This window comes from Copadichromis virginalis, linkage group LG1 (assembly GCF_057382275.1).
Source record: "Copadichromis virginalis isolate Kocher_CV1m ecotype Utaka linkage group LG1, C_Virginalis_male_GT1.1, whole genome shotgun sequence".
In the NCBI taxonomy this organism is placed as follows: Eukaryota; Metazoa; Chordata; class Actinopteri; order Cichliformes; family Cichlidae; genus Copadichromis; species Copadichromis virginalis.
In genome coordinates, this window is record NC_140618.1 from 30,964,281 (window position 1) to 30,989,163 (window position 24,883).

General features: G+C 42.4%; 1 protein-coding gene across 5 annotated transcripts in view; it reads left to right on the forward strand.

Moving 5' to 3' along the window:
- znf609b (zinc finger protein 609b) overlaps window positions 1–24,820 on the forward strand; it is an 84,179-nt gene extending 59,359 nt beyond the window's left edge. For 4 of the 5 annotated variants that reach the window (XM_085459055.1, XM_085459047.1, XM_085459074.1 and 1 more), the window contains 5 exons: window positions 13,355–13,442; window positions 15,287–17,576; window positions 17,710–18,064; window positions 19,376–19,729; window positions 21,030–24,820. In XM_085459055.1, coding sequence (XP_085315181.1) covers window positions 13,355–13,442; window positions 15,287–17,576; window positions 17,710–18,064; window positions 19,376–19,729; window positions 21,030–21,073 — 3,131 coding nt within the window. In that variant the 3' untranslated portion in view covers window positions 21,074–24,820. The remainder of the gene's footprint in view (window positions 1–13,354; window positions 13,443–15,286; window positions 17,577–17,709; window positions 18,065–19,375; window positions 19,730–21,029) is intronic. The other variant, XM_085459064.1, reaches the window with a different exon arrangement.
- Window positions 24,821–24,883: the final 63 nt, after the last annotated feature.

Here is a 24,883-nt window from a genome sequence, read left to right on the forward strand (position 1 = left end):
TTCCTTTTATTTACAAAGCCAGAGCAGCTATGTGTTTGCATATTAACATCAAAGAGCTATTGGTTTTTCAAAGCTTTAGTGAATCTTCTGTCATTTAAAAAAAATCATCTTGCTGTCATTACTGTACATATTTGCCTCCTAAAATGTAATTGGATATGCTCAGACAGCCTCAGGAAATGGTTGTTGTTGGTGGTACTAATGCGTGCTTTACCAGCGCACATGCTGCGTAATATTGCCAAGAAGAATAGTAGTTGGCAGGCAGTTCTTAGGTGGCCTTGATTTCTTTGTTTTTGTTCGGGAGGGGGGGGGGATATTTTTCTTTTTTTCTTAGTACGCAGACAGAAGTTTGTTGCACAGAGATATCTGTTCTGCAGCAACATGCCTCAAACACAAAGCACTTTTTCTTTTTTCCTTTGTTTTTTTTTTGTTTTCCGCAAGCCTGCCAGTTGGGAAAATAGTGGGCTCCTTTTCTGCAGTGCAGTCCGAGGGAAATCTTATACACTCTGAGTTTTCCTCCCTTTGATCGAAAACCTCATACAGCTCATTTAATTTTAAGATGTATCACTATCACACCATCAGGTTCTGCTGGTTCTGAAGAACTGCCCCCCCCACCCCCCACTTTATTTTTTTTCCTTTTGTGGATGTGAAATAATGCAAACACCTAATCTTCAAAGCAGCTTGCTCTCAGTCTCTCTGCGGGCATGCTGAGTACAAATCGCCCACACATCCACAGAGCTGTTTGTTGGTTCGCTTGGAGGAACCAAACAGGGAAAAAAAAGGTCCCTGCCTCATCAACATTCCCAAAGCACAGTCCCTGCTATTGAGTGGCTTTTCTCCCCTCTCTTTCCTCTTTTTTTTTTTTTTTTGATTTTTGCTCTGTACTGCAGCTCTTTTCTGTTACCAAGCATCCAGCCAGTCGCCCCTTGACTCTTGTTTCCAAGCAAACTGAGAGAGAGCGAGTGCAAGGCAAGGGGGTTATGGCAGGGTGGGGGTGGTGGTGCGGCTGCGAGGGGGAGGGGTGGACAAGGCTACTTCTGTTAGTGACACAAACATGGCTCCGAGCCAGCACCAGTACTATGTTTGCGCTCCCTCATTCTCTGCCTCCCACGGAGCGGTTGAGCCTCCCTCTCTCGAGCGCGCACGCCCTGCCCCCTTCCCTTTCCCCAACCGAGCCTGTCCCTTGCCTGCACTCCGCTCTCTCAAAGCTGCTATTTTGGCTGAAAGAGGTAGTGGTTTGGCCTGATGGATCTGTGTTTTCTTCTGACTCTACTCTATCTGGCTCAGTGGGGAGGATGTTGGTGGGAGCTTTGAGTGGTTTTAAAAGCGGCGTGGTGGAGAGTAGCCGGTTGGAGGGCGGTTTGGGCAGACAGCAGGTGTAGCGCACAGGTTGTTGTGGCTATCAGAGCTGTAGACACCAGCAGGTTTTCGAGGCATCAACCCACTTCCTTTGCTTTGAAGCCATTTTTTTTAATTAAAAAAAGAAAACAAAAAAACTTAAAGGTAGAAGATCAGGTGAATATCATATAAAGGATAAAGCAACGAGTTTGATAAAAATAGAGTGGCCCTGTAGTTGTCTCTTGCGCACTCTTTTTGGTATTTTAGAAATGTATTACATTCTTTGAAGACAGCAGCTTGTTCACTGCTGACTGACTCGGCCCCAGCTGGTGTGTTTTTAAGAGAGAGCTGCGAGCTGTGGCTGAAATGCGCGCCGTTTCTGAACCTTTGCTTGGTGTTAAATTGACAGATATGCAGTAAACCTTCAGTGTAGCAGAGATAATAGGGGTGAATCTGGGCTGGGTCTTGCAATGAGACATTTCTCAATATCCCCCATTGTACTGTGCACACTACATTAAACGACACAAAGACGCGTGTTGCTTCTACATCATTTTAATGGTACGAGCCACCCTCACCCCCTCGACAGCCCACTGGCTAGTTTTAAAATGAAAGAGACCCAGATGCCGCTTACATCAAACTGCTGTTCAGCTGCGTTTCCCCTAAGAGAACGTGGACTTCTTGCACCGTGTGGCAGCCGAACAAATGAGAACCAAATGAGGGAATCAGGCGAATCCAGGCAGAGTACCAGGGAAGAGGCAACAAAACTGAGGCCCCAAAGACGTAGCAGAGGCATTCTGATTAGCAGTGAAGTTGAGCAGTCTCCCCCCACCCAACACACACACACACTTCTCTGCATGACAGAGAGCTGTTTAGGCATGCGCTGCGTGTGTGTGTGTGCATGCATGCATGCGTGCGCATTTCATTTGGCATGCCATCCAACAGCTGCTTCATCACCTCCGCCTTTCTGCCTTGTGGGAGTAAATGAACAACAGGCTCCCAGTAATTGTCTGTGCCTCACCCAAGTCAACATGTGCCAGTGAAAGAAACAGATGAGGAGGAAGCAAGCAACAAAATGTGATTACAGGAGCTGCACCTTTAGGTCAGCGGTGACAAGAATCTTGGCTGATGAGGGCCGGGTAAATTTTTCATCCCGCGTAATGTGAGCTCAGATGTAGCCGGATCTGGATTATGACTGGATCTAAACGGAAGCCTTAATGTAACTTGGATTTCAAAGTGACCAAAGTAACCCACTGTGGCTTTAAAAAAGCACCCTTTACTGCATTTAGGACACACAGGATGAAAATAAATGGATAATATGTGATAAAGTGAGTCTGTGTCATGCTGTCAGTCTGGGGGTGAGTGAAGTGTAGACAGGAGGAAGGCAGAAACGCAGAGCCGTGGTATTTTAAGGCCCGGCACTGACACAAATCCCCTCGGCGCAGACGAGGCAGTAGCAGCTCCCAGGGTCGTGTCGGCAGAGCAATGGGCCAACCCCTCCCAGGCTTAGCATGCTGATACCTCCAAATGCCATCTCTAAAATGCTGGAGAAGTTGCTCTTGAAACGCAGCCCAGAACGCCTTGGCTCCTGCCCCAGGGCAGAGGGAACACAGAAGGGGGGGCCCTTTGGCCAAACACCGCAGCTCCATGCCAGTGCCAGTGTGGCATTCAAACACACCAACCCTCCAGTACACAGCAGGCTATTCCCCAAGCTGGTCCCACAGCTTCTTGAGCTGCCTAATAGAGAAATAATACAGGCTGCTTGTGATAAATGTTTGTCTCTTGGATTATTTATGCAGCGCACATGATTGCAGCATTGCGAGCATTGGCTTTAGCACAGAAGTTAAAAGCCGTTTGGCATCTGCATGGAATGGAGGTCAGTGTGAAACGGAGATTTCTGTATAAACATTTGAGAGATGCCTTTTTTCCCCTCTCCTTTATTTCTCCGACCCTGTCAGAGAGTTGAAAAGGGGAATATTGTATGAAAGGAGTACTTGGCTCTATAGTTAACTTGCCAGTTATGCTTCCTTGCTCCTTTGAAGACACCTGTCAGTGGCCTCATTGAAATGTTTTTACAAAGGCGAGCGGTGGCCGCTCTCCGTGAACCCACCTTAGAGGCTGTCCTTGAAATGAGAGCGAACGTTGTCAGGAGGCCTGTAGCTGTCTGCCAGGCCAATGAGCAAGAAGGACACGGAGTGAAAAATCAATCAGAGAAGACCAACTTCTGTTAGCACTAAAGGCTCCTTTCAGAGAAAAGTGTAGAAACGATACTTATTTTTCTTTCTGCAGCCCCCACGCAGTACATTTTCATTTGCCAGTTCCTTAGTCACTTCAGTTTCCAATCCACCCAGCCAATCTTTACCCTCATCAGTGTTCACTGTGCAGTAGTGGAAGTGGCCAATTTCCAGGGGAAAAAAGGGAAAGAAAATAACACTCCCATATTTAAAGAATTTGCCAGTTTTCCTAAATATGCTGTTGAAACAACACTCAGGGAACTTTAGCCATCGATGGCTCGTCATTGTCTGACGGAGCAGGCTCGTCTTGTTAGTCGCTAATTTAGTCCCCCGGTGGTGTTAACAAGATGGCGCCCACGTGTGAACCCAAATCTCTAAAGAGAGAGATGCTGGTAACGGCTCCTATTCTTACTGGCTGACAACTGCATTTTTTTAAGCACTTAAAACCGTCTTGAGTCGTAAATCGTGTGCCTGGAGGAATTGAAGGCTTCGCCACTGGCTGTCATAAGATATCATGTTTGCTATATACACATCAAGGAGAACTTGAGTAACACGCCTTTGGCAGGTCCGTATCTTAATCTCAACACCATCTCCTTTAAGGCAAAACACCAGAGGGGTTGTTTTAAGGGTGACTGTTTTTTAATGGTGGCATTTAAGGAAGCTGGGATTGTCTTCATACACATTATTTCCAGTAATAACTGCAGTTGGTAAAGATGTCAATTTTCTCCCTTCCTCTGGCTGTTACAAGCTTTGCTTGTTTGTGATCTGCTCATCTACTCCCTCTGCAAGAGTAAACATGCATAGCTGCTTGGTTTTTTCCCCCCCTTCTTAGGGAGGAAGAACCTGCTGCATGTGTCTGATAATGTCTAGCTGTGTGGAAAGCATACTAATGCAACCCTCCCTTGCCTCTCAGTGCTGTGAGAGAATTGACCTTCTCACAGGCTGTTATTCTTGTCTGTCGAGAGCGACTTCTCACTTTTACCTCTCGCGAACCGGAGGCTGAACTTTTCAGAGGACTCACTTGAATTCTCTGAAATCTAAAATAAAATCATCAAACGTAGCCTCGTCTGAACCGCTAGTCATCTGTAACTTTTTCTTCTCAGCTTAATGTCAGCAACTTTTTTTTCTCTCCCTTTTTCTTGTAACAGGGCTTACGACTGCAAAGTTTACAGTGTTCAGTTTCTTCTTTGCCAGGAACTTATTGCACAGAGGATAGTAGAGATGCACAGAATTGACATGAATGTGTTTATGGTGTTTGCTTGTTATGGACAAAATAGCAGATGTAAGAGGGTCAGTTCAACTGTGACTGCCACTGACCTCTCGCATTTCAGGAATGAGGAAGTGTCCCAACTCCTTTATTTAGTGTTTAAACTTCCTGTTTACAGTTGCATGGTTGTAGTCATTGCAGGTCAGACTGGGATAGCTGGATGGAAATGAGACTAAGGTCTCCCAGATCTGTACCGAGGTCAGATTATATTTACATATTGTATTCATGGTCACGTCTGGTTACAGCACATTAGGTTTTGTTTTTATTATGTCACACTGGACTGTGGGTGAAACAGGCCAGGAAAGTGAAAAGAGGCTGGTTCACTGGTTGTTGGTGAAGATTATAGATTAATATTCAGCTGAGGATGTGCTTACACAATGAAGCATTGCAATAGTTGTTAGTTGCCTTTAGAAATACTGGACAGTTAAAAAACTGGATCACTCGGTTGAAGAAAGCATGAATCTTTTCATAAGGAGAGGCTTCTGGCGGTGACCTTGTGACGAGATGCAAACTTTAATGCTGTCCCCTTCGGGAGAGTTGTAATATTAGCTATAGCTTCCAGTTTCTTTTGGTTGGCAGATGCAGTTCAGTAAAGAGAAAATGTTTCCTGCATGGAGTTGGCACACAACAGGGTTGGGGAAATGGTGATTTTTCAGAGAGACATGGCTGCTGAGTTGTTCTTCTCTTCTGTTTTTTTGATGTGTTGAGCACCACAAGGCAAGCATCATCGAGTTCCATTATATTCAAGAGAAGGCAGGCATCTCTACAGCCCAGTATGTCCCAAACTGGACAAGTCACCCCTAAATATTGATGGATTCTGGATGGATCAATTATACTGTAGCCCCCCCCCCCCCCCCAAAAGAATGTGTCAGTTTGTATGTTTCAGTGTTTCAGACAAATCCTACAGTTGTTCCCAAATTGCTGTTTGCCCAGCATTTAATGCAAAGGTCAGCCTTAGGAGATTTTGCTCTGACACTGACACAAATGGACAAGCTCGACTTCGTTTTATGAGCCGCACCATGAAAACGGGCTGTTGGAAATGCACTCCCGACACTTGAATGCTCAAACACTTAATTTGTCAAGGTTACAGTTATTGCTCGCGGCAGCACACAGCTATCTTTTATCTTCTCTCCGTAATGAACACTGGCATTTTCTCTCATTGTTCTCACTTTCTTGTCTTCATGCAACCTTGATAAATGGTGCTTTTACTGCACAGAAAATGGTGAATGTTCTTTTTTTTTCTTTGTTTTTTTTGAAGTTCTACATATTTGTATCCAACTGTTTGAAAAGGTGATAATTGCAAGTGCTGGTAATTGTTCACATAAGTATTATTTTTATTTTTTTTTAGGGATTGCCTGGCTTTTAAACTGAAATTCCTTTCACACACTTAGACAAACAGAACCCTTTAATTTGGTGTTTTGGGAGGGGAGTCGTATAACATCGCACCCAGTCATTACATTTTCAAAGATAACAAAGGCATTTTGACAAGGTCAGTCAGTGAAAATGCCGTTAACCCCATTGGATTCCTGTTGAGATGGGGCAAAGCAGGGGTCAGCCAGTGAACCCGTGGCCCTCGCAGATTTCACCAGCAGCAGAGGACCTGATATTTTGGCCCCACTGAGGCCTAATGAAATGTGTTAAGTGGTGAGGAAGGGAGTTTGAAGGCAGGGGTAGGGCATGGTGGACACCATTGCAGCACACAAGCTAAGCAAAGCAAACGGGAAAGTTTGGCGCTTCAGTCGGGGTTCTGTTTGTTGTTCAATAGCATTGAAAGGAAATGAGTGGTGAAATTACAGGTCAATTCCTCTCATTAATGTGGATTTCACTCTGCCATCCTGAGTGACCCTATTAAGGTTGACAGGGGGAGGGAGGGGAGTAAGAGGGGGAATTGCAGGAAACCATGTTTGCTCCACATAATTTCAGACCCTTTTCTTCCACCACACAGCAAGCCTCCCTTTGAAAACAAATCCCAAGTGAACTGCAGTTTCAAAGTGCAAGTTGTATTTTTTTGATCTTTGAACGCCAGTCTTGTTTCTTCCCTCGAGACAAATCCAGTGAAGGAAAGAAGGGGGGGGGGGGAATTGTTGGCCCACACAAACACTCATCTGTAACTCTGTGTGTGTGTAAACAAATGATCACGCATGGAAAGTTCTCCTTGTGTAATTTGCTTTCTGCCACAGGGAAATTTGTTTGGGTTGTTATGTCGAGGGCTTTCCGTGTTTAGACAGACATGACATTGACATCTTTGTCCTAACGGCTTCAAAATGATTCCAAGGATGAAAGTGTGCAGATAAATTCAAACAGCTTTTCAGTTCCAGCTTTGAAACCTGATCTTGTTACATACCCTTGGGCATATTTTTGATATGGCTAACAAATTCAGTGGATTTCGAAACCCCTGTCAAAACTTTGAGTAGCTGAGTTAAAATTACGCAATGTAAAGTGTAATAAATGTTAAGCATTAAAATGAAAGCATGAAGCATCAGATTTTTTTAATAACCTGCATAAATATTAATTTTCTCAAAGATGGAATAGTTGTGCAATCAGCTACTCATGCCATCAATATACAATAACGGTTGCTTAATGAAGTGTAAATGTCATCTACTCGGTAGTGCAGGAAGAATTTAGAGTGTTGCTCATAAAGTATCATCTACAGTAAATAATTACCAGGACGGAAGAAATTTTGAAACATTTGCAAGATGACAGTTGTGTAATAGAATTTTTAATCCTTGTTGCTTTTAGTATGGGGCAAACCAAGCTTTGTTTATCTCTGACACACTGATACTGTGGAGCTTGCAACTTTACTTACCAAGCTCTGATACAACTACTGAAGTGTCAGCACTGAAAACGTATACCAGTACTCCCCATGATGAGGAGTGAATTTTAATTACTTAGTAAGCAGGTAATACTGTGTCTAATTGATGCACAACATACACACGTAAAGTCTTTTTTTCCTCTTATTTTGATAAATGTTTCAGCACAACTTGTTTAAATGTCCTTGAGGTGTCCCAGATAACATTCAAGGAACTACGTTATTAGCATTCAGAGTAGGTTAGAAGCAGATATCTGAGCTGACCCAGAAGCCAAGGACCGCTGACAGGATTACAGGGTTGCTTGGCTTCAGCATGGGAAAGCAGCCAAAAGGAAGGTACCTCTGTGGGGGAAAAGAGACAACAGCAAACATGGATTATACAAAAGGTCACTGTCACTGACTCTGAACTATTGGAGTACAATACACTAATGTGCAAAAGTCTTAAGCCACCCTTCATTTCTTTATATTTTACTTCCAAGTAGCCAGATATAATTGTTTTGGTGTGATTTTGAGCAATAGATCTTTCAAAGTTTTTCTTTGGGCACTGGCTACTTTTTTATTCATTTTCAGTCTAGTCATTGTAACTAATCATTGTTAGAGGAATGTTTGTTTTTTTAGTTAGCCACTTAACAGTGACCTATTCAGGCAGTAAAAAGTCGCCTAACTAAAGGAATGACAGATAACTTGGCAAAGATTTTTTTTAATTTTAATATCCTTAGATACTTTGTAAGTAGCAGTCCGTAAAAATCAAACAAAACTTGTTTTCATTTCTTTTTAGAATGTATGAAAAATGTTAAAGATAACAGTGTACAATACATAAAATAGTACTTTTTGCACCAACAAGATGATTTTCAAAGAGCTATTAGCTGAAAACTTGGAATATCTCAATGTGGTGTTCAGTGAGTCCTTAAACAAATCTGAGGAAACGGACAAGAGGAGGACTAAATAAGCAGCAGGCCTAAAAAAATTATCTGCATGTTGTACAATATCTGAAAGCCATGTTTTTAAGAAATAGGGAGGAAAAATGCAGTAAAGACCTGACATAGGACTTGAGAGATGCATCTGGCCTTTCTACTGTTAACTGAAGTCTCATCAGAAATTATCCCAATTAGAGCTGGGCGATATGAGATTTTTTCATATCACGATATGTTTTTTTCATTTCAGGCGATAACGATATCTATCACGATATAAGCCAAATAACTATATTTGTAAGATTTAAATGTGCCGTTGCTCACAAGTAAAATGTGAAATAATCAGCAGCTTGTTTTTATTTAAATATTTATTTCCCATTATAAGTTCAACAGGGTAGATGTACTTAAGGAACATGAGACTTTTTCAGATAAATAAAGGCAAATATTGCAAACTACACAAAAGGCAGCCGCTAAAGCGTTTAAGTTTCAAAATAGAACAAACGAAACAGACTAAATTGTCAATTCCACTTAGAAACAAAATATTAATTCTAAAAATAAATCTTAGTTTGTTTTACAGAAGAACAGACAAAACTAACTAACTTTTGTCAATATCAAATAAACTGAGAACTAAAAGGAAATTCTCAATCTCTCCTTGTTGTATAGCTTAGCTTTTCAAACAGTTTTAACAGTTACTTTAGTCTGACAAAAGCCGAATGACGAATTAGCGCTTCCAGTCAGAGACTGAGGCTACGTCCACACGTACACGGGTATTTTTGAAAACTGAGATTTTCCGTTTTCGTTTTAAAAAATAATCCCGTCCACACATAAAGGCAGAAATGAAGGAAAACGCTGCTATGAACATGCCAAAGCAGCAGGTGGTGCTAGATTCCTAACCGTGCCGAAATGCTGGCCAATCAGAAGTCTAGAAGCCTCGGTGGGAAAAAGTAAACAAAGCTGGGGCATAGAAGCAGAACCGAGTCGTATGTGTGGACGGACAGTAACTGTGTGTATATGTAAGCATTTAAACACTGCAGAGAGTAGAATTAACAGTAACAGTATTGTAGAAATTCATTTCACCGAAACAATAACGTGGCGCACAGTGTGACGCATGCACCAGTTTATTGTATTTCCAGACTTTCGGCACAATTTACAGTGCACGCTACTCTGTTTTTTTTCAGACTTGAAATAGCCGAAATACCTTCACACTACGGAACTTCTATGGCTCTTCCGTTCGACAATCTCTCCGGCATTGGAACCGTCATCTGTTTTCTCTTCGGTCACGCTCGGTTGATTTTTCTAGTCGGCACACTCATTTCCTCCATTAAGTGCTGGCTCCATTACCCGCTGGCTGCTTCCCAAACAAACACACGTGCGGCTTGGCACTTGTGCTGTACGTAACAAGTCACGCGACGTGACGCTGCGGCTGTGATTGGTTCGGCTCTGCGCTACTGAATTTGGATTGGCTGACTTTTTTTTTTTTTTTTTTAAGAGGACAAGAGCGGCGAGGTCTATCGCGATAGCTTAATTTCTCTATCGAGTAAAAGTTATATCGCGATACATATCGTTATCGTTCTATCGCCCAGCTCTAATCCCAATGAAAGGGTGGCTGTCAAGAAGCCATTCTTTAGGAAGGGAAATAGGGAGAAACGGCCAGGTTATGCCAAATTACACAAGAACTCTACTGAAAATCTGTGTCAACAGGTCTAATGGAGTGATGAATGTAAATTTGGACATTTTTATTTCAAATCAGTGTTACTATGTACAGAGGAGGTCAGAAGAGAGGTGAGTGTCTACAGCCACACACAGAGGAACACCTCAACATTACTGAAGTAGTGTTGGATCATCTTGACAAAGAACTGAACAAAAGGCAGCCAATATCCAAAGTAGAGCTGGTATTAAGAAATACCAAGAAAGCTTGCCTAAGAGAGTTCAGGCTGTGTTGAAGAGTAAAGGCGCATACAAAATATCGGCTTACCAGGGTCATACAATTAAAACTATCAAGTACCTTAGGCTTGATGTAGACTTCTGTGGGAAATCTGCATCCTAACCTTCTTAGTAACCAGAAACTCCTTTTATCTGGTGCACGTCAGGTTAAATACAAGGTCGTGACGTAGGGTTAAAATGGGGTTCTGGTAGATCTGATGTAGAAGTATAGTTCACGTGTTGCTGTGATATTGTTAATGATGCTGTTTGTCATCACTGAAGGAAGCATACAATGATAAACACATTCTTTATGACCCTCTGACACTTCCTGTTGCATCCCCAATAGATTTCCAGAATGTTTTGCATTTTATAGTATAATTAAGGTATCAATTGACCCTTTGCTCTGACCGCTCATAATATTTCTTTCCAATCAAATCGGCAAGCTATTTAGACTGCAAATGCAAATTGATCACGCCATCTATTCTCATCACCCGTCCTCCACTTTGCCTACACGAGGTTAAACATTTGAAACCCTACGCTGTGATCTGCTTTTCACTGGCTGTCACATGATAGCTGTAGCTGAGGGAAAGATGGGGAAATTCCTGAAGAAAATCTCATGCAAAACAGCCAGTGTCAAATAGATTGTGGCTTAAGATTTATTTTCCAACAAGACAGCGATGCTTATCACAAGATAAAATGCGGCGTGGAATTTCTTCAGAACAAGATTGTCAAAGACCTTGATAACTGAGCTCAGACCTGAGTTGTGATGGAAAACCTTTGTAGTGGCTCAAAAATGGTTTAAGAGATACCACTCATTCACTTTGATTGAGCTCGAGTAAATCTGTGTAAAGCTTAATATATGTGTCGCTTTCTCTTCCAGGCGGTCGTGTCAAAATTCTTATTGACTCAAGCAAATGGCAAAGAAATGTGTATCTGAAAATGCTTTTTTTCCCTTTTAAGTGTCTCAATCAGTGCTGCTGGCATTACTAACACTTAATTCCCTCTTAAGCTCATGCATTGTTCCAGCGACTGAAGACACAGTCAAACATAAAGACCAAATGCTAATTTTAAATCATTTAACAACTCGTAGTGTAATTTCTAAACCCTTCTCTAGAGAACGCCGGGAAGGCTATATCCTGCAGATCATGAAAGGCCACTCATTCATTTGCCCTGCCTTGATTTACATCCTGCCACGACCAGCTGCCAGAGCCATTTTGTGCTGGAGTGTTTGGAGAGCTTAGGGGGGTGGGGAGAGGGTGCTGTTGAAGGCGTTTCAGAAAGGGTCTGGGTTCTTTTAATGTGACAGAAATCTGAACTGGAGAACCTCTCTTTACGCAACACACAGACACACACACAAATGACATTTGCAGTTGGATCTTGCCTGGACCCAACATTCATGCTTTTGAGCCATAGATTGAAGGAAGAGACTTGTAGCCAAGTGTCAGCAGGTTCCTGTAAACATATATAAATGCCTTATACACTCGCTGCTTTATGCCAGAGGCAGCAAGAGAAAAATGAGGTCTGAACTGTGACTTGAACTGTGTGTGTGTGTGGGAGGGGAAAAGATTGTAAGCCAGGGATGGTTATACCATTGAAAAGAGGAAATGAGGGTGAGGGTGAAGGAGAGAGGGAAAATGGGGTGAGCAAGAGAGGTTTCCTAAGCTAATAAAATGTTCGGAGGGATGGAAGCTGCCAGCCAGCATTCCTGTGCCATTAGATAAGTTAGCTCACTGCAGCCTCCAGTTTCTCTGCAGTGCTGAAGTGGCAAGCTGAGGTCACCAGCAGAGAGAGAGGGGGGATGGTGTGGGCAATAAATTCAGAATGTGTTTGTGCACAGTCGTTGCTCCTGAACCACTGTAGCCGTTTGGTTGATGATTCACTTCTGAATTTACGGGTCAAATCTTCGGATTATCCTTCGTTTGCCTGCCGTCGCAGCGTCCATTTAAAACGACCTTCAACAGGAGCCGCCGTGTGGAATGTGGCTTGAATTAATATGAAACGTACTCCCGCAGTTAAACATCCACGTACAAGGATTTTAGTTAATGCAATCTTAAACGAATCTTAATTTTATCTCTAATGTTAGAATCTCTCATTTTAGACTGTAAAACGTGAGCTCAGGTGTCACACTTAGCACAAGTGGGATCGTGTAGCTCACACCGAATGCTACAGTATTCACATGAGCCAAATAGGCAACGCAGAAGCTTCTAAGTGTGACAGATTGCTGGAATGCCACTGAAGTCAAGTAGCTTTCTTTGCACATTGTCAGAAAGAGCCATCCTCACTGAAATCTGTTGAGCCCAGGAGCTTGTTGCTTGTTTTTCATAAGCTGTGGTACTGCCTCTACATTCTCTCCAAGGTTGTAAATTTTTGGGCTACAAAGCGAGATAGAAGTTTTGCCGAAAATATTTGCATCTAAGTAATTGTCCCTCAGGGAACTCTCTTGTACTTTGAGATGGCTTATTTAAATCGAATGGGTGTTGTGTGAGTATTTCCCGGTAAAATCTATGCGATCGTTCTCAGCGAGACCTGCTGCAAGTGTCTATTTTTACAGGTTTTACAATACCGACTGCAGCTGAGTCTGTTCCAAGTCATTTAGAAGATATCAGTCAGTCTTGCCCCCACGGCTTTACTGTGTGAAGAAGATTAAAAAAAGGATCCTTTGAATTGTAAAACTGTCTTCCATATGACACCCTTTAGCGAAGATTAACACAGTGCATTATGGCTGTAGCATCATTTTCCTTACATTTTGCTGTTATGTAGGGACTTCGCAGTAAAATATTCTGTTTGGTATATGAGCTGTATTTTATCCACTTCCTTTAATATATTCTAATAGGTGGTGTAAGATAAATATGTAAATCTTTGATCCTTTGTTTTACAGGCATGCTAGTGGTCAATGTTACTTGGAGAAACAAGACATATGTGGGCACCCTGTTGGACTGTACACGGCATGACTGGGCTCCCCCGAGGTAAGATGCATGGCTCTGTGCAATTCTTTATTATTATTATTATTAGAGAAAGCAGGGTTTGCATACTATTACTTTTACTCTCCAACATTTGGTGCTCGGCCTCTTAACCCTTTCATATTCTGTTTGATATAAATGTGCTGTAGCAGAGTCAGGCTTGAGGATATAAAACCTAATGCATCAACTTGCCATTGGACCTACAAGTACATGTTAGTCCTTACGTTGAGCCTGGAGAAACAGGATTCATTAGCAAACAGCTGATGTCCCAGGAGGCAGTAGTAGAAGATACAAAGATACTCTAATTAGCCAGATTGCAGAATCCACTCAGTGAACTGACAGCTTTTCCTCAACGCTATAACGTTCTTTATCACAACGGCTGCAATTTCTTAGATCACTGTTATGTGGGTGGTAGCATGAGGTGTTGTTGTAATTTCTGGGTATTTGCCTTTGTTATGCAAAATACACAGTGTGTGGATTGTACCAGGCACACTCGCTTTCATTTGAAACACCCGCACTGTATCTAAATGTAAATATAAATCTATATTTGAAATGCATGGTTAAGTGCAACAGAAAAAAATCTAATGAAATCAAGGATAAACCAGTGCTAATGGAAAACAAGAAGAGGCTGTATAATACTAATGTATCACAGTATATTACAATAATGCTCAGTACATGTTGTTTGCTGTGCTGCATTTGGACTGAGATAATCTTGCATTTGCAGCACAACCACATTAGGGACAAGCCATGAATAAATCAGAAAGCCTTTAACAGACTGAATGTAAACTTGGGCTTGTAATGTGTCTAAATTCCAGTACCAGTCAGTCTACCGATATATTCACATCCCCTGCTGAGGTTGAAATTTTTTTGGAGAGACTTGCAGGGGAAGCTGTGAGTCATACCAGCCCTGTGTCTGACTTTGTCACAGACTGCTAACCTTCACTGCCGTGCTGAAGATAATTGCATTACTGTTATGGAGAGATAAGGCCAAACTGCTATTTTAAGTATTTGAATGACTGCGTGTTTTGATTACCAAAGCAGCTCGAATGTTCATGGCTGTCTTTTCCAATGTTGCTTACATGTCTTTCATTAGGAATGTCATGTTGCTTTGTTTAAAGTGCTTACTCACTTGTTCAGCACCAAATATCAAGTTTATTATGTTACAAGAGGAAAAAGAGGGGGACAATAGTGTATCTATTTTAGTATGAGTGACATTGTTTATTGTAACTTTAACTCTCCGCCATTATTGTCCGTGCCAATAAAGTTATTACCGATGGGACTAGATAACCTTGTATATGACATTGCAAGTGAAAATATAAACAAGTCATCCTCATAATAGTTTTAATATTGGTCTGGCCAAGCACAACCCTACAGCTTGTTTGTGGAGAGATTAAAAAAGAACAAAAAAGAAAGCTTTAAAACCATTGCTTTAAAGGTCCTTAGAGAGCATTACAGTTGCCAGAAACTGACCCTTTTTTCCTAGTAATGAGGGCAACAGCGGTTTGCCTTCCAGATACAAGTGTATTTATCATAAAATCATTTGTGACATCTTAATTACACACGGGTGATTTCCATTAAGCGAAAACAACTGACTGCACCGCTGATGAGATTTGTCATTTTTCTTGACAGGCTGTTCTTGTCATAAAGCCAATTATATTTAGAGTAATTTAATGGTGTGAAATAATAAAATGAAAGTTGAATGAGGTATTGATTGAAGTAGTATTATTAGGTTTCCACAATGTTAATTTTCAAAAATCATTAGTCAAATTTCCTCTATATTATGTACCATAATGTTGATAATTGGCACTTGACAATACAAATCTAAATGCGATCTTTTAACACTGTTGCAGGTTTTGTGAATCCCCTACAAGTGATCTGGAGATGAGGAATGGTCGCGGTCGGGGTAAACGAATGAGACCGAATAGCAACACTCCTCTCAACGAAAACAGCAACTCATCAGACAGCAAGGGCACCACCAATAATAAGACACGCGCAGCCTCTAACAGCAAGGGTCGGAGGGGCAGTCAGACACCATCAGAGCGCCGTACCCCACCAAACAGCAACACCGAGGACATCAAGGCCAGTCCCTCTTCAGCCGGAAAACGAAAGACCAAGCCAACCTCAGACATGGAACCCAATTCCAGTTCAGAAGACACAAAAGGCAACAAACGCATGCGGACAAATTCCAACAGTGGAGGGGTGGGACCTACAGGCCTTCCTATCCCTTCTATTAAGACTGAGCCACTTCCACCTCCCCTCGATCGTAGCTGCCCTTCCCCTGTTCTTATTGACTGCCCACACCCTAACTGCAACAAAAAGTACAAGCACATTAACGGTCTCAAGTACCACCAAGCCCGCGCTCACAATGATGATGACATTAAGTTGGACTTAGATGGTGACAGCGAATATGGGGAGGACTCAACTCTCCATCCTGAACCAGGAAACTGTAATGGAGCATCTATCTCTCAGAAAGGATGCCTGTCTCCAGCACGTTCAGCCACTCCAAAAGGCAGGAACTTTGATGCTCAAAGTCCTTCTCCATCTCCTGGCAAGTTTGGTTCAAAACAGAGTAAAAAGAAAATTGCTGAAACGGATGCTGAAACAGGCGGTACACCGATGGATGGGTGTGAGGATGGGCCTTGCCTCACAGATGAGGCTAGTAACGATGGTATAGATGATAAGAGAGGATCGGAGAAGTCTAAAAAGGCTAACACAAGTGCAAAAACAGATAAGAAAAACTTGAAGTCACCACGGCCAATTGGCCCTGGCCCAACAGCAACCCAGCAGATTTACTCTTTTCCTCCTGGAAACCCAAATTCTTCCCCGGGGCTTACCCAAATGATGCAAGGAATCCCTAAGAGTCCCCAAATGAAAGGCACACAGCCTAAACCCCCTGCCATTGGAGATCCTGCCTCCAGTAGCTCCAAAGACAAGAAGAAGAAAGACAAAAAGAAAAAAGATGGTGGAAAGGAAGCTGATAGCCCCAAGCCTCCAGGAAAGGGAGGAAAACTGGAGGAAGGAAAGCTTCCGTACTCAGAGCCTTGCGATCAGGGGAGTAAGGGGGAAGGGCTTCTTAACGGCTCGTCAGAAACTCATCAAAGTCGCTTGGCCAGTATAAAGGCTGAAGCTGACAAGATTTACAGCTTTTCTGACAACGCCCCAAGCCCATCCATTGGTGTTGCCAGTCGAATAGATGGTAGTGGGATTCCACAGACTCTCACGCCACTTCACGTAGTGAACCAGAATGGTGCTGACAACTCTTCAGTCAAAACCAACAGCCCAGCATATTCAGACATTTCAGATGCTGGTGAAGATGGTGAAGGGAAACTAGAAGCTGTTAAAGTCAGGACAGAGGACCAAGCCATCAGGGAAAGTGTCAAAAAGGCACTGTTTCCAAATCAGACACCCAACAAAGATTCTCCTTACTATCCTGGGTATGACACTTATTACTCACCCAATTATGTCAACCCCAGTCCTGGTGGGCCCAATCCAGGTACAACAGCTGCCGAAGGTCAGGTAAAGATTAAAAGGGATGATGAGCAGGATCAAGTTGAGGAAAAAGTCAAGGTTGAGGTTCATGAAGATCGCAAACCTGACAGCACTGCTCCTGCACAACAGCAGCAGCAACCCTCAGTCATCCAACAGCGATCTAACATGTACATGCAGCCTCTGTACTACAACCAGTATGCTTACGTCCCTCCGTACGCATACCATCCTGATCAAGCCTACCTGATGAGCACCAACCCAGCCTACCGGCAACCGTATGAGGAACGCCAGCGACAGATGGCTGAGCAGCATCGTGCTGCTGAGAAGAAGTCAGATGTGGCCATGAAAGAGCGAGAATCTTCCATGAAGGATGAGTGGAAACAAAAAAGCCTGATGCCGCCAAGCCTTTCCAAAACCCCAAGTCAGTCAGACCTTGGAAAGGCGCAGCAGCAACCAAGCAAATCCAGGGATTCCCCCTCTGAGCCGACCTCCAAATCCATGGGAACCATAAAGGGGGAGGACTCAAAGTCCCAACAACCCGAGGGACTAAAGATGAAGCTGACTGAAGGAGGTCACCATGGAAAGGAAGATCCCAAGCAAGCACTTGAATCCAGAGGTCAGGCAGGGCTGGAGCAGGCCATGTGGTTCAGACAGGTAAGTAGCAGTCCAGTTCAACAGTGCTACAATATGTTTGTAAAACTGTTTTGATAATGCTTTGTGAGGTATGCACCACTCTAGTATGGTGATAGTGATTTTAGATGACTTGGAGCTTCTTTTCTGCCCCTAGCAGTACCCTGAGAGCCAGAAGTCTCAAGCAGAAGATGAGCACCAGCAACAACATGCTCGATGGAAAGACCGGGAACATGATCGTAAATTGAAGGATGAAAGGCCCAGGCCCAAGGACAGTCAAAGTGGGCCCAAGGAGGACAGCAAAGAGAGCAGTGATCCCAGAATCACTTCTGAAGATCATCGTGCTATGAGCAAAGACTCTCGTTCTAATCCCCACATGCAGTTCTCATCACCACTAGCACAGCACCAAGGCTACATGCCCTACATGCATGGTTACCCCTACGGACAAGGCTATGACCCCAACCACCCTGGATACAGGGGAATGCCTTCGGTCATGATGCAGAATTACCCAGGTATGACCTTGGATTTCTTCCAAATACAAGCAATTATGAAATGTAGCATGAAAAAAATGAGAATTTTTGCTCGTTTACTTTGTGATAATGCAGTTTATATAAAGATTGTTGGCTGAATCTGTGAGGGTTTCTGATTAGTTTATTCTTCTTCTTTTCCATCATAAAAACAGCACTTTTTGTGTTGTTTCACTGGTAATTGTGGTAATATTTAATAGGTTCATGAAATAATTGCAGTCCTTTGGTACAGTTTGTTAGAAATGAAGCATGGCAATGGAGTAATTTTCAAGGCAATTACATGATTTAAGTCAAAGAATGATTCTACTCCCTAAGAGGCTATCAATAAAATTACATGTGTTGAAAATGGTGTAGAGTGGGGGAAAATTGCATTCACTTGATTTTGCAGGATTGCTTGCACTTATAAATACTAGTAGCATGGTTGAATTTGTGTTAATCCACACATTCCTGGAGGATCTGATGTAAATAGCCCAAATATTAGTCTTTATGTAGAGTAAATAAGAGTAGTGTTTTTATACCAACCTGGATGTCAGTGAAGAATACGGATGAGAATTGATAAGAATTTAGCGATTCTGATTCTATTATTGATTGTCTTTTGGGTTCTCATTCGCTCTGTTTTTAGAGTCGCCACCAAAATTACATTCATGCAAATGTATTGCATGCTGTGGGTCAAATGTTTGTGCGTTTTTGTTGAAGCTTTTACTCTCATTGCTGTGATCAGTGTTGGAGTCGTGACTCAAAGTCATTATTACATTTTATTTCTTAAAAGTAATGCACTACATTACTTAATTACTCCCAGAGAAAAAGTAATTTGTTATACTATTCGTTACATTACTTTAATGTCACTCTGTAAAATAGTTGAAACCCACCGTTTTATAATCACCATTTAACAAAATAAACCTGAGGCTACAACCCCACACACCAATGAGAACATGGACCTCTAAGACCTTTCTCTTAGTAAAAAAACAAAGCTGACCGCACAAAGCACAGAGGAAAACCAGCACAAAAAGCAATCACCGCACTGATTCTGCTTTGGCAAGTGCAAGAACCAATAACTGGGATCGATAGGGAATAGCCAGACTAACAATTCCAAGGAATTGGTCTACTGAGAACTAGTTTTCTATGAAAACCGGTTCTCGATTCCCATCCCTAGTGAAGAGATATGTGAGCTGTGCAACTAAGTGGTTAGTTACCAATGTGTAACTATTACTTTGTAATCTTAACAGTATTTATCTTAATTTTGTATTCCATATAAACCTGAATATGTGGATCACTAATCTTCTTTGTCACTCTCAGGTTCTTATCTACCTGGAGGTTATCCCTTTTCCCCATATGGGAGTAAAATTGCCGGAACCGAGGAAGGCAGTGACAAATCTCGTGCTAGCCCTACTGTCACCAAAACGGCAACAGACTCGAAAGCCCTGGACAACCTACATCTGCATACCAGCCAGTACAAGAGCAAATCCCCCACAGTAGGTGACAAGCCACCCCACGACAGGGAAAGAGAGCAGGACAGGGGAGCTTTGGGAGACAGGGATCGGGAGAGGGAGCGAGATGTGGACCGACCGCGATCCTCACCCTCCCAGCGGATCATGCCCTCTCACCACCACCTGGGATATCCCCTGCAATATGACCTCTCCTACGCCACAGGTAAATCAGTCATCCCATTTCACTGTAGATACAATGTTCACTTCTTTCAGATGCAGCAGACTGTTAGAGTAAATTAAACATGTGACCATCGGGTCTTCTAAAAACGAGCATAAGAAGGAAATATACTTTAACTGCTTGTCAGCCATCAAGCAGCAACCCCTTCCTTGTACCCACCACCAGCAACCGACAGGGAGGCAAAACACAAGCCTACCGAGAGCAGCATTTTCAAACAAATGCAGGTGGCAGATAATGTGCGTCACACAGCAGCTCATCTTAAAAAAGCTCAGGCAGCAAGTTAGGAGTACGTGCAGAGATGTAGAATGTCATTTAAAAGTAAAACTGTATGTTTCTTTGTCATGGCTTTATATGTCATGGCTTCCAGAAAGATGCAGCAACCTGTAAAAAAAACAAAACAAAAAAAACAAAGCCCTCACTTCTCTGTTGCAATCTAGTCAAATATGCAGCACTTTTAGCCTCTCAGCTCATCCATTCCTAAGTAGGTCCTCTGAGGACAACTGGATCATGGTGTTGATAATAGAGATGTTGAATGAGCCCAAGACACAAGTCCACTGCAGACTGCACTGACATCTAGTGGCAGCTCAGTCAAATTACAGTGAATTTGACAAATGCCTCTGTTCTTCCATTGCAAATGTGTTGCCTGTATTAACATTAAGTACAGTTTTAACAAAAAGTTTTGATGTTAAATGTTTGTATCAAGCTTCTTTAGGATGGAGTCACTGTTAAATGGGCGACCGTGGCTCAGGGGGTTGGGAATCGCATCTGTAACCGGAAGGTCGCCGGTTCAATCCCTGGGCCCTCTGTCCTGGTCGTTGTGTCCTTGGGCAAGACACTTTACCCTACTTGCCTACTGGTGTTGGCCAGAGGGGCCGATGGCGCGATATGGCAGCCTCGCTTCTGTCAGTCTGCCCCAGGGCAGCTGTGGCTACAACCGTAGCTTGCCTCCACCAGTGTATGAATGTGAGAGTGAATGAATAGTGGTATTGTAAAGCGCTTTGGGTGCCTAGAAAAGCGCTATATAAATCCAATCCATTATTATTATTAAATTGTATCACATTAACTCATAAGTGTTTCTACTATTTTGTCCACCTCACTTATATAAATAAGATACCTAATGCATAATGCACCAGAGTTAAACAGCACCACAAATTACAGCCTTTGTGATCAGCAAAACCTCAAGTAGAACTGAGTTACAGATGCGTGTAAAGTATTTTCTCCACACACTTTTTTTTAAATTGAAATATGTGTAAATAAATAATTCTTTTCTTTGTATCCTTCACAGGAAAACCTGACCGTCACACCTCAACCCTGCAAAGATTCATATGACTGGATCACATGAGAACAAGATCTCCCGGGTGTTACCTTTTAGACATCAGTTGAATGGTGTTTCTATCTATATTTTTTAGTTCTTCTGTCCCAAGGAAAGGCAGACTGTTGTTGCTGTTGTTGTTGTTTTTTTTCTCCCTCCCCCTCCTCTCGTTAAAGACCCCAAATTCTCCAAACCTTGGTCTGTACCAGAACTGATAATATAACCCAGGTTCAAAGCCATCACTCTGCCCTGTCACGCAGAGGAAACACCAACCCGCTGATTATCTAGTCTTTGCACTGTCAACAAATGCAATGCAAAAAGAGACTATTGGACTGCCAGAACAGCTTTTTGTTGTTGTTTTTTGTTGTTGTTGTATTTTTCTCCTTGGACTGCATTGTTTCTTGTTTTGTTCTTGTTTTCTTTTTTTTGTCACATGCAGAAAGAAATTGGCAGGGGATTTTAGGAAGTTGGGTGGCTGATGGGAAAGAGGGGTCAAACTAAATTAAAGACTGTTTAAAAAGAAAAGAAAAAAAGAAAAATGATTTAACGTTGAAATTGTTTTCAACTCTGTCTTTGGCTTCTCGTATGCCATGAAACAACAGTATATCCTTAACTTGACAAATTGTTGGCTATATTTCGTGGGGAGAGGGAATATGGCAGAAGCTGCTTTCATCAGAGACTTGAGAGCCTGAGACTGAAGTTTTTGTTTTTTTGTTTTCAACTTTCCATCATCGTTTCCCCATCCTCCTCGAACCCTCACGTCGTGTTTCAGGGATGATGTCGTCATGTTCTGCGAAGGGACCGCGTACACCTCAACGGAGAATAAACACTATTCATGTTTCCTTCACTTCTGCTCCATATCATTGCGTTCATCTTCGAATGTGTCTGATGCTGGTATCGGTCCGTCATCTTTTCCTCACACCGCAAAGGGGTCGCCTCCGTTTTTGCCACTCACTCAAACAGTGAAGCCACATTAGCGAGCAATCCGTTCACGGGACGCTCCGTCGTCACGCTCATCGGGTTGCTGGTGTGTGTTCTGGTGTTTTTGGTTTTTTTTGTTTTACTGTAAGATTGTGCTTCTTCAAGCTTGTCAAGTTTTGATTGTTTCCTGTAAACAATGTGAAAGTTCACCCATGTATTTTTCTGCTGTAATATAGACTTTTATCCTACTTTTATGTGCATAAATGTTTATATTTATCCCAGCACGCAACTGCTTAAAAAACTGTTAAATAGCTTTCACTGCTGCGTTTACCATTATGCGCTCAGATGGTCACTGTTGCTGTGGAGTTCCTGAACGTCTTGTGTGCTTCTTTATTTGCCCCCACAGGCTTTGCTTGACCTTAAACTTGGTTCACATCTCCACTCATCCTAACCGAGCAATGCGCAGGTTGATTCATTATAGACTTCTGAATTGCTGTCTTCCAGCTCCAAAAACAACAGTTCACGAGTTATTTCCGGGACTTCTTCAAATTTGGCCGCTCTCCCCTTCAGGGTCATTCCCTGGTGCACTTCTGGGCTGCTTTCTGCAATGCTTCTGATTTTACAACATTTAACATTAGGACACCATGAATTCCTGTCTCAGTAAGGAGTTCTACTGTAGCATGCTGAGGTGGAAATAGCATAACCTGCTCTGGCACCCAGCGCAATCCCTTGTTGAGAAGATTTGGCTCCCTGCAGCTTTTTCTACTTCCCCCAAAATAAAAATCAAGTCAAAGGGTGACTATTTTAACACATCGGTGAAGACCGCACGGGCACAAGTCTGAGCAGGAAATAAAGAAATGAATAAAAAGCAGCCATGCTAAAAGCCCTGCAGTGCTGTACAACAACATGACCTTGATGGGGAGATCAGGCAGAGTTTCACAGGTGAAGTCTTCAAACTCTGTGGTTGTACGTTGCAGTGACAACAAACTGGAACAAAATCAAATGTCATTTTTAGGTTAATATCCAGTGTGAAAAGGCTTAAAATTTCTCTTGGTGCTTCGCTTGCTCATGTGGCTTCACCTTAACACACATCCACCTCAGATTCTTTTTTAGCTTGTGTGTATATATATATACACACACACACACACACACACACACGGTTTTTTGTTTTGTTTTTTTAACTAGCAGCTAGCTTTGGATTAGTCTAAAAGTGAGCAAATGAGTCTGATGCCTCTGACAGTAGTTTTAATTGTTACGTTGTTGCCTATGCTGGAAGGTCAGTTTATTAGCACATTAAACAGAAGAAAACTATTAAAAATCCAGCTGTTACTCTTACAAGCATGAACCAATCAGATGTTCCACAAAACAAAACCAGAAGTGTGAGCCAGTCAAAATGTGGAGCAACACGAACATCGTAAACTAAAGCGAAACGGGAGTCGGGAGGCTCAAAGCTGCCCAATGAGCTCTCTGCTTTCCTTTCAACCTCTTAACACGTGGTCCCCTTCTTCTTTTTAATTTGCAGACGTGTCCTCTTGTACCAGAGTTCCCTCTTGGCTTTATAGTACAGTTCTCTTATACCTCAGGGGTTGTAAGTGAAATTCTATACACATGCTACTTGCATAGATTTGAGAGGGATTCGGTTTCTCTGTGTTGGGGGAGGGGCACATTATCCACTCTAGGCTGGATTTGATGTGCTGGTTCATTCAGGATAGGGCATTGTTAAAGGTTCAATGTGGGCTGTGGCTTATGAGCAGTCTTAATGTTCCTCTAAAGGATTATAATCTGAGTGGAATATTGACCATGTTGTCATTAAATCTAATTTTATTGATTTTTTTCTTCCTATTTTTTTTGGGGGGGGGGGTCTATACTTTTAATGTTCCTATTGTTGTCGTTTCTGTTTCTCTCAGTAAATACTCTACATGGTCAAATCCCTAAACCACCAGTTAACGTTGTGTCTAACACCCTCTGACGTCGGATGTTAGCTGCTTGTTGAGACACTATTCAGTTACCAAACTGCATCACTTCATTCTGAGGTTCTTGGACATTCCAAGTAAATAAGTTGCCAGTGCCCCGTCTAATGGAGGCTTGCGAGGACGGTATATATTTTGACTTTTTACGCATTTTCAAGAAGAATGGCTGACATGAGTAAGCTGAATGTGGTGGTGTTTGACGTGTACTTAAATCTGTAAGGGTAATCTAGGCAGCTGTGATGTTGTCATTAAAAGTCAGTGGGTTTTTAGTACCAGCAGGCTGCATACAGTACATATAGTTTTATCAAACAATGGTTGTGACAAGTGCATTTGTTCTCTCTCTGAGAGTAGTAATGTTATCTCAGTAGTAAGCAAAGCCCAGTGAAAATCATATATACTAAAGTGTATGAAAAAGCCAGAAAAGTAATGTTTTGCTATCAACATATTGGAAAGTGCTTGGCTCTTGTATTTTGCAGGACTGTATTTGTTTCATGGTGAAGAGTATATTTATTGGCCAGCAGTTGTCTCAATTGGTGCCTAGTTGAACATTCTCCTGTGAAAATGCAGAGACACTCGCTCGTTTGTCCTTTCCCGACCCCGCCCACTGTCACGCAAACCGCCGCCAACCCGAACCCCATTCCCACACACCCCTTTTCCCAAAAGTACCACTTCTGGTGCTTGCAAGGATGTTTACAATGTCTTCATTTTCTTTCTGTTTGAGAAATTCAGATCTCTGTCCCCTCTCCTCATTTCTCCCTCCCTTCAGGAGTTTGTGTAAAGTGTACATTACCATGGTTCTTTTTTATACAATACTCTGTAACTTGCCTTTGTAAATTTGGGCTGGAAAAAAATAAATCTTTTTATGAGACAATCTGTCTTGGGAACTGTTTAATGGCTCGTGCTTGGTGGGTGCTGTAGATTTAAGCTGATAATACA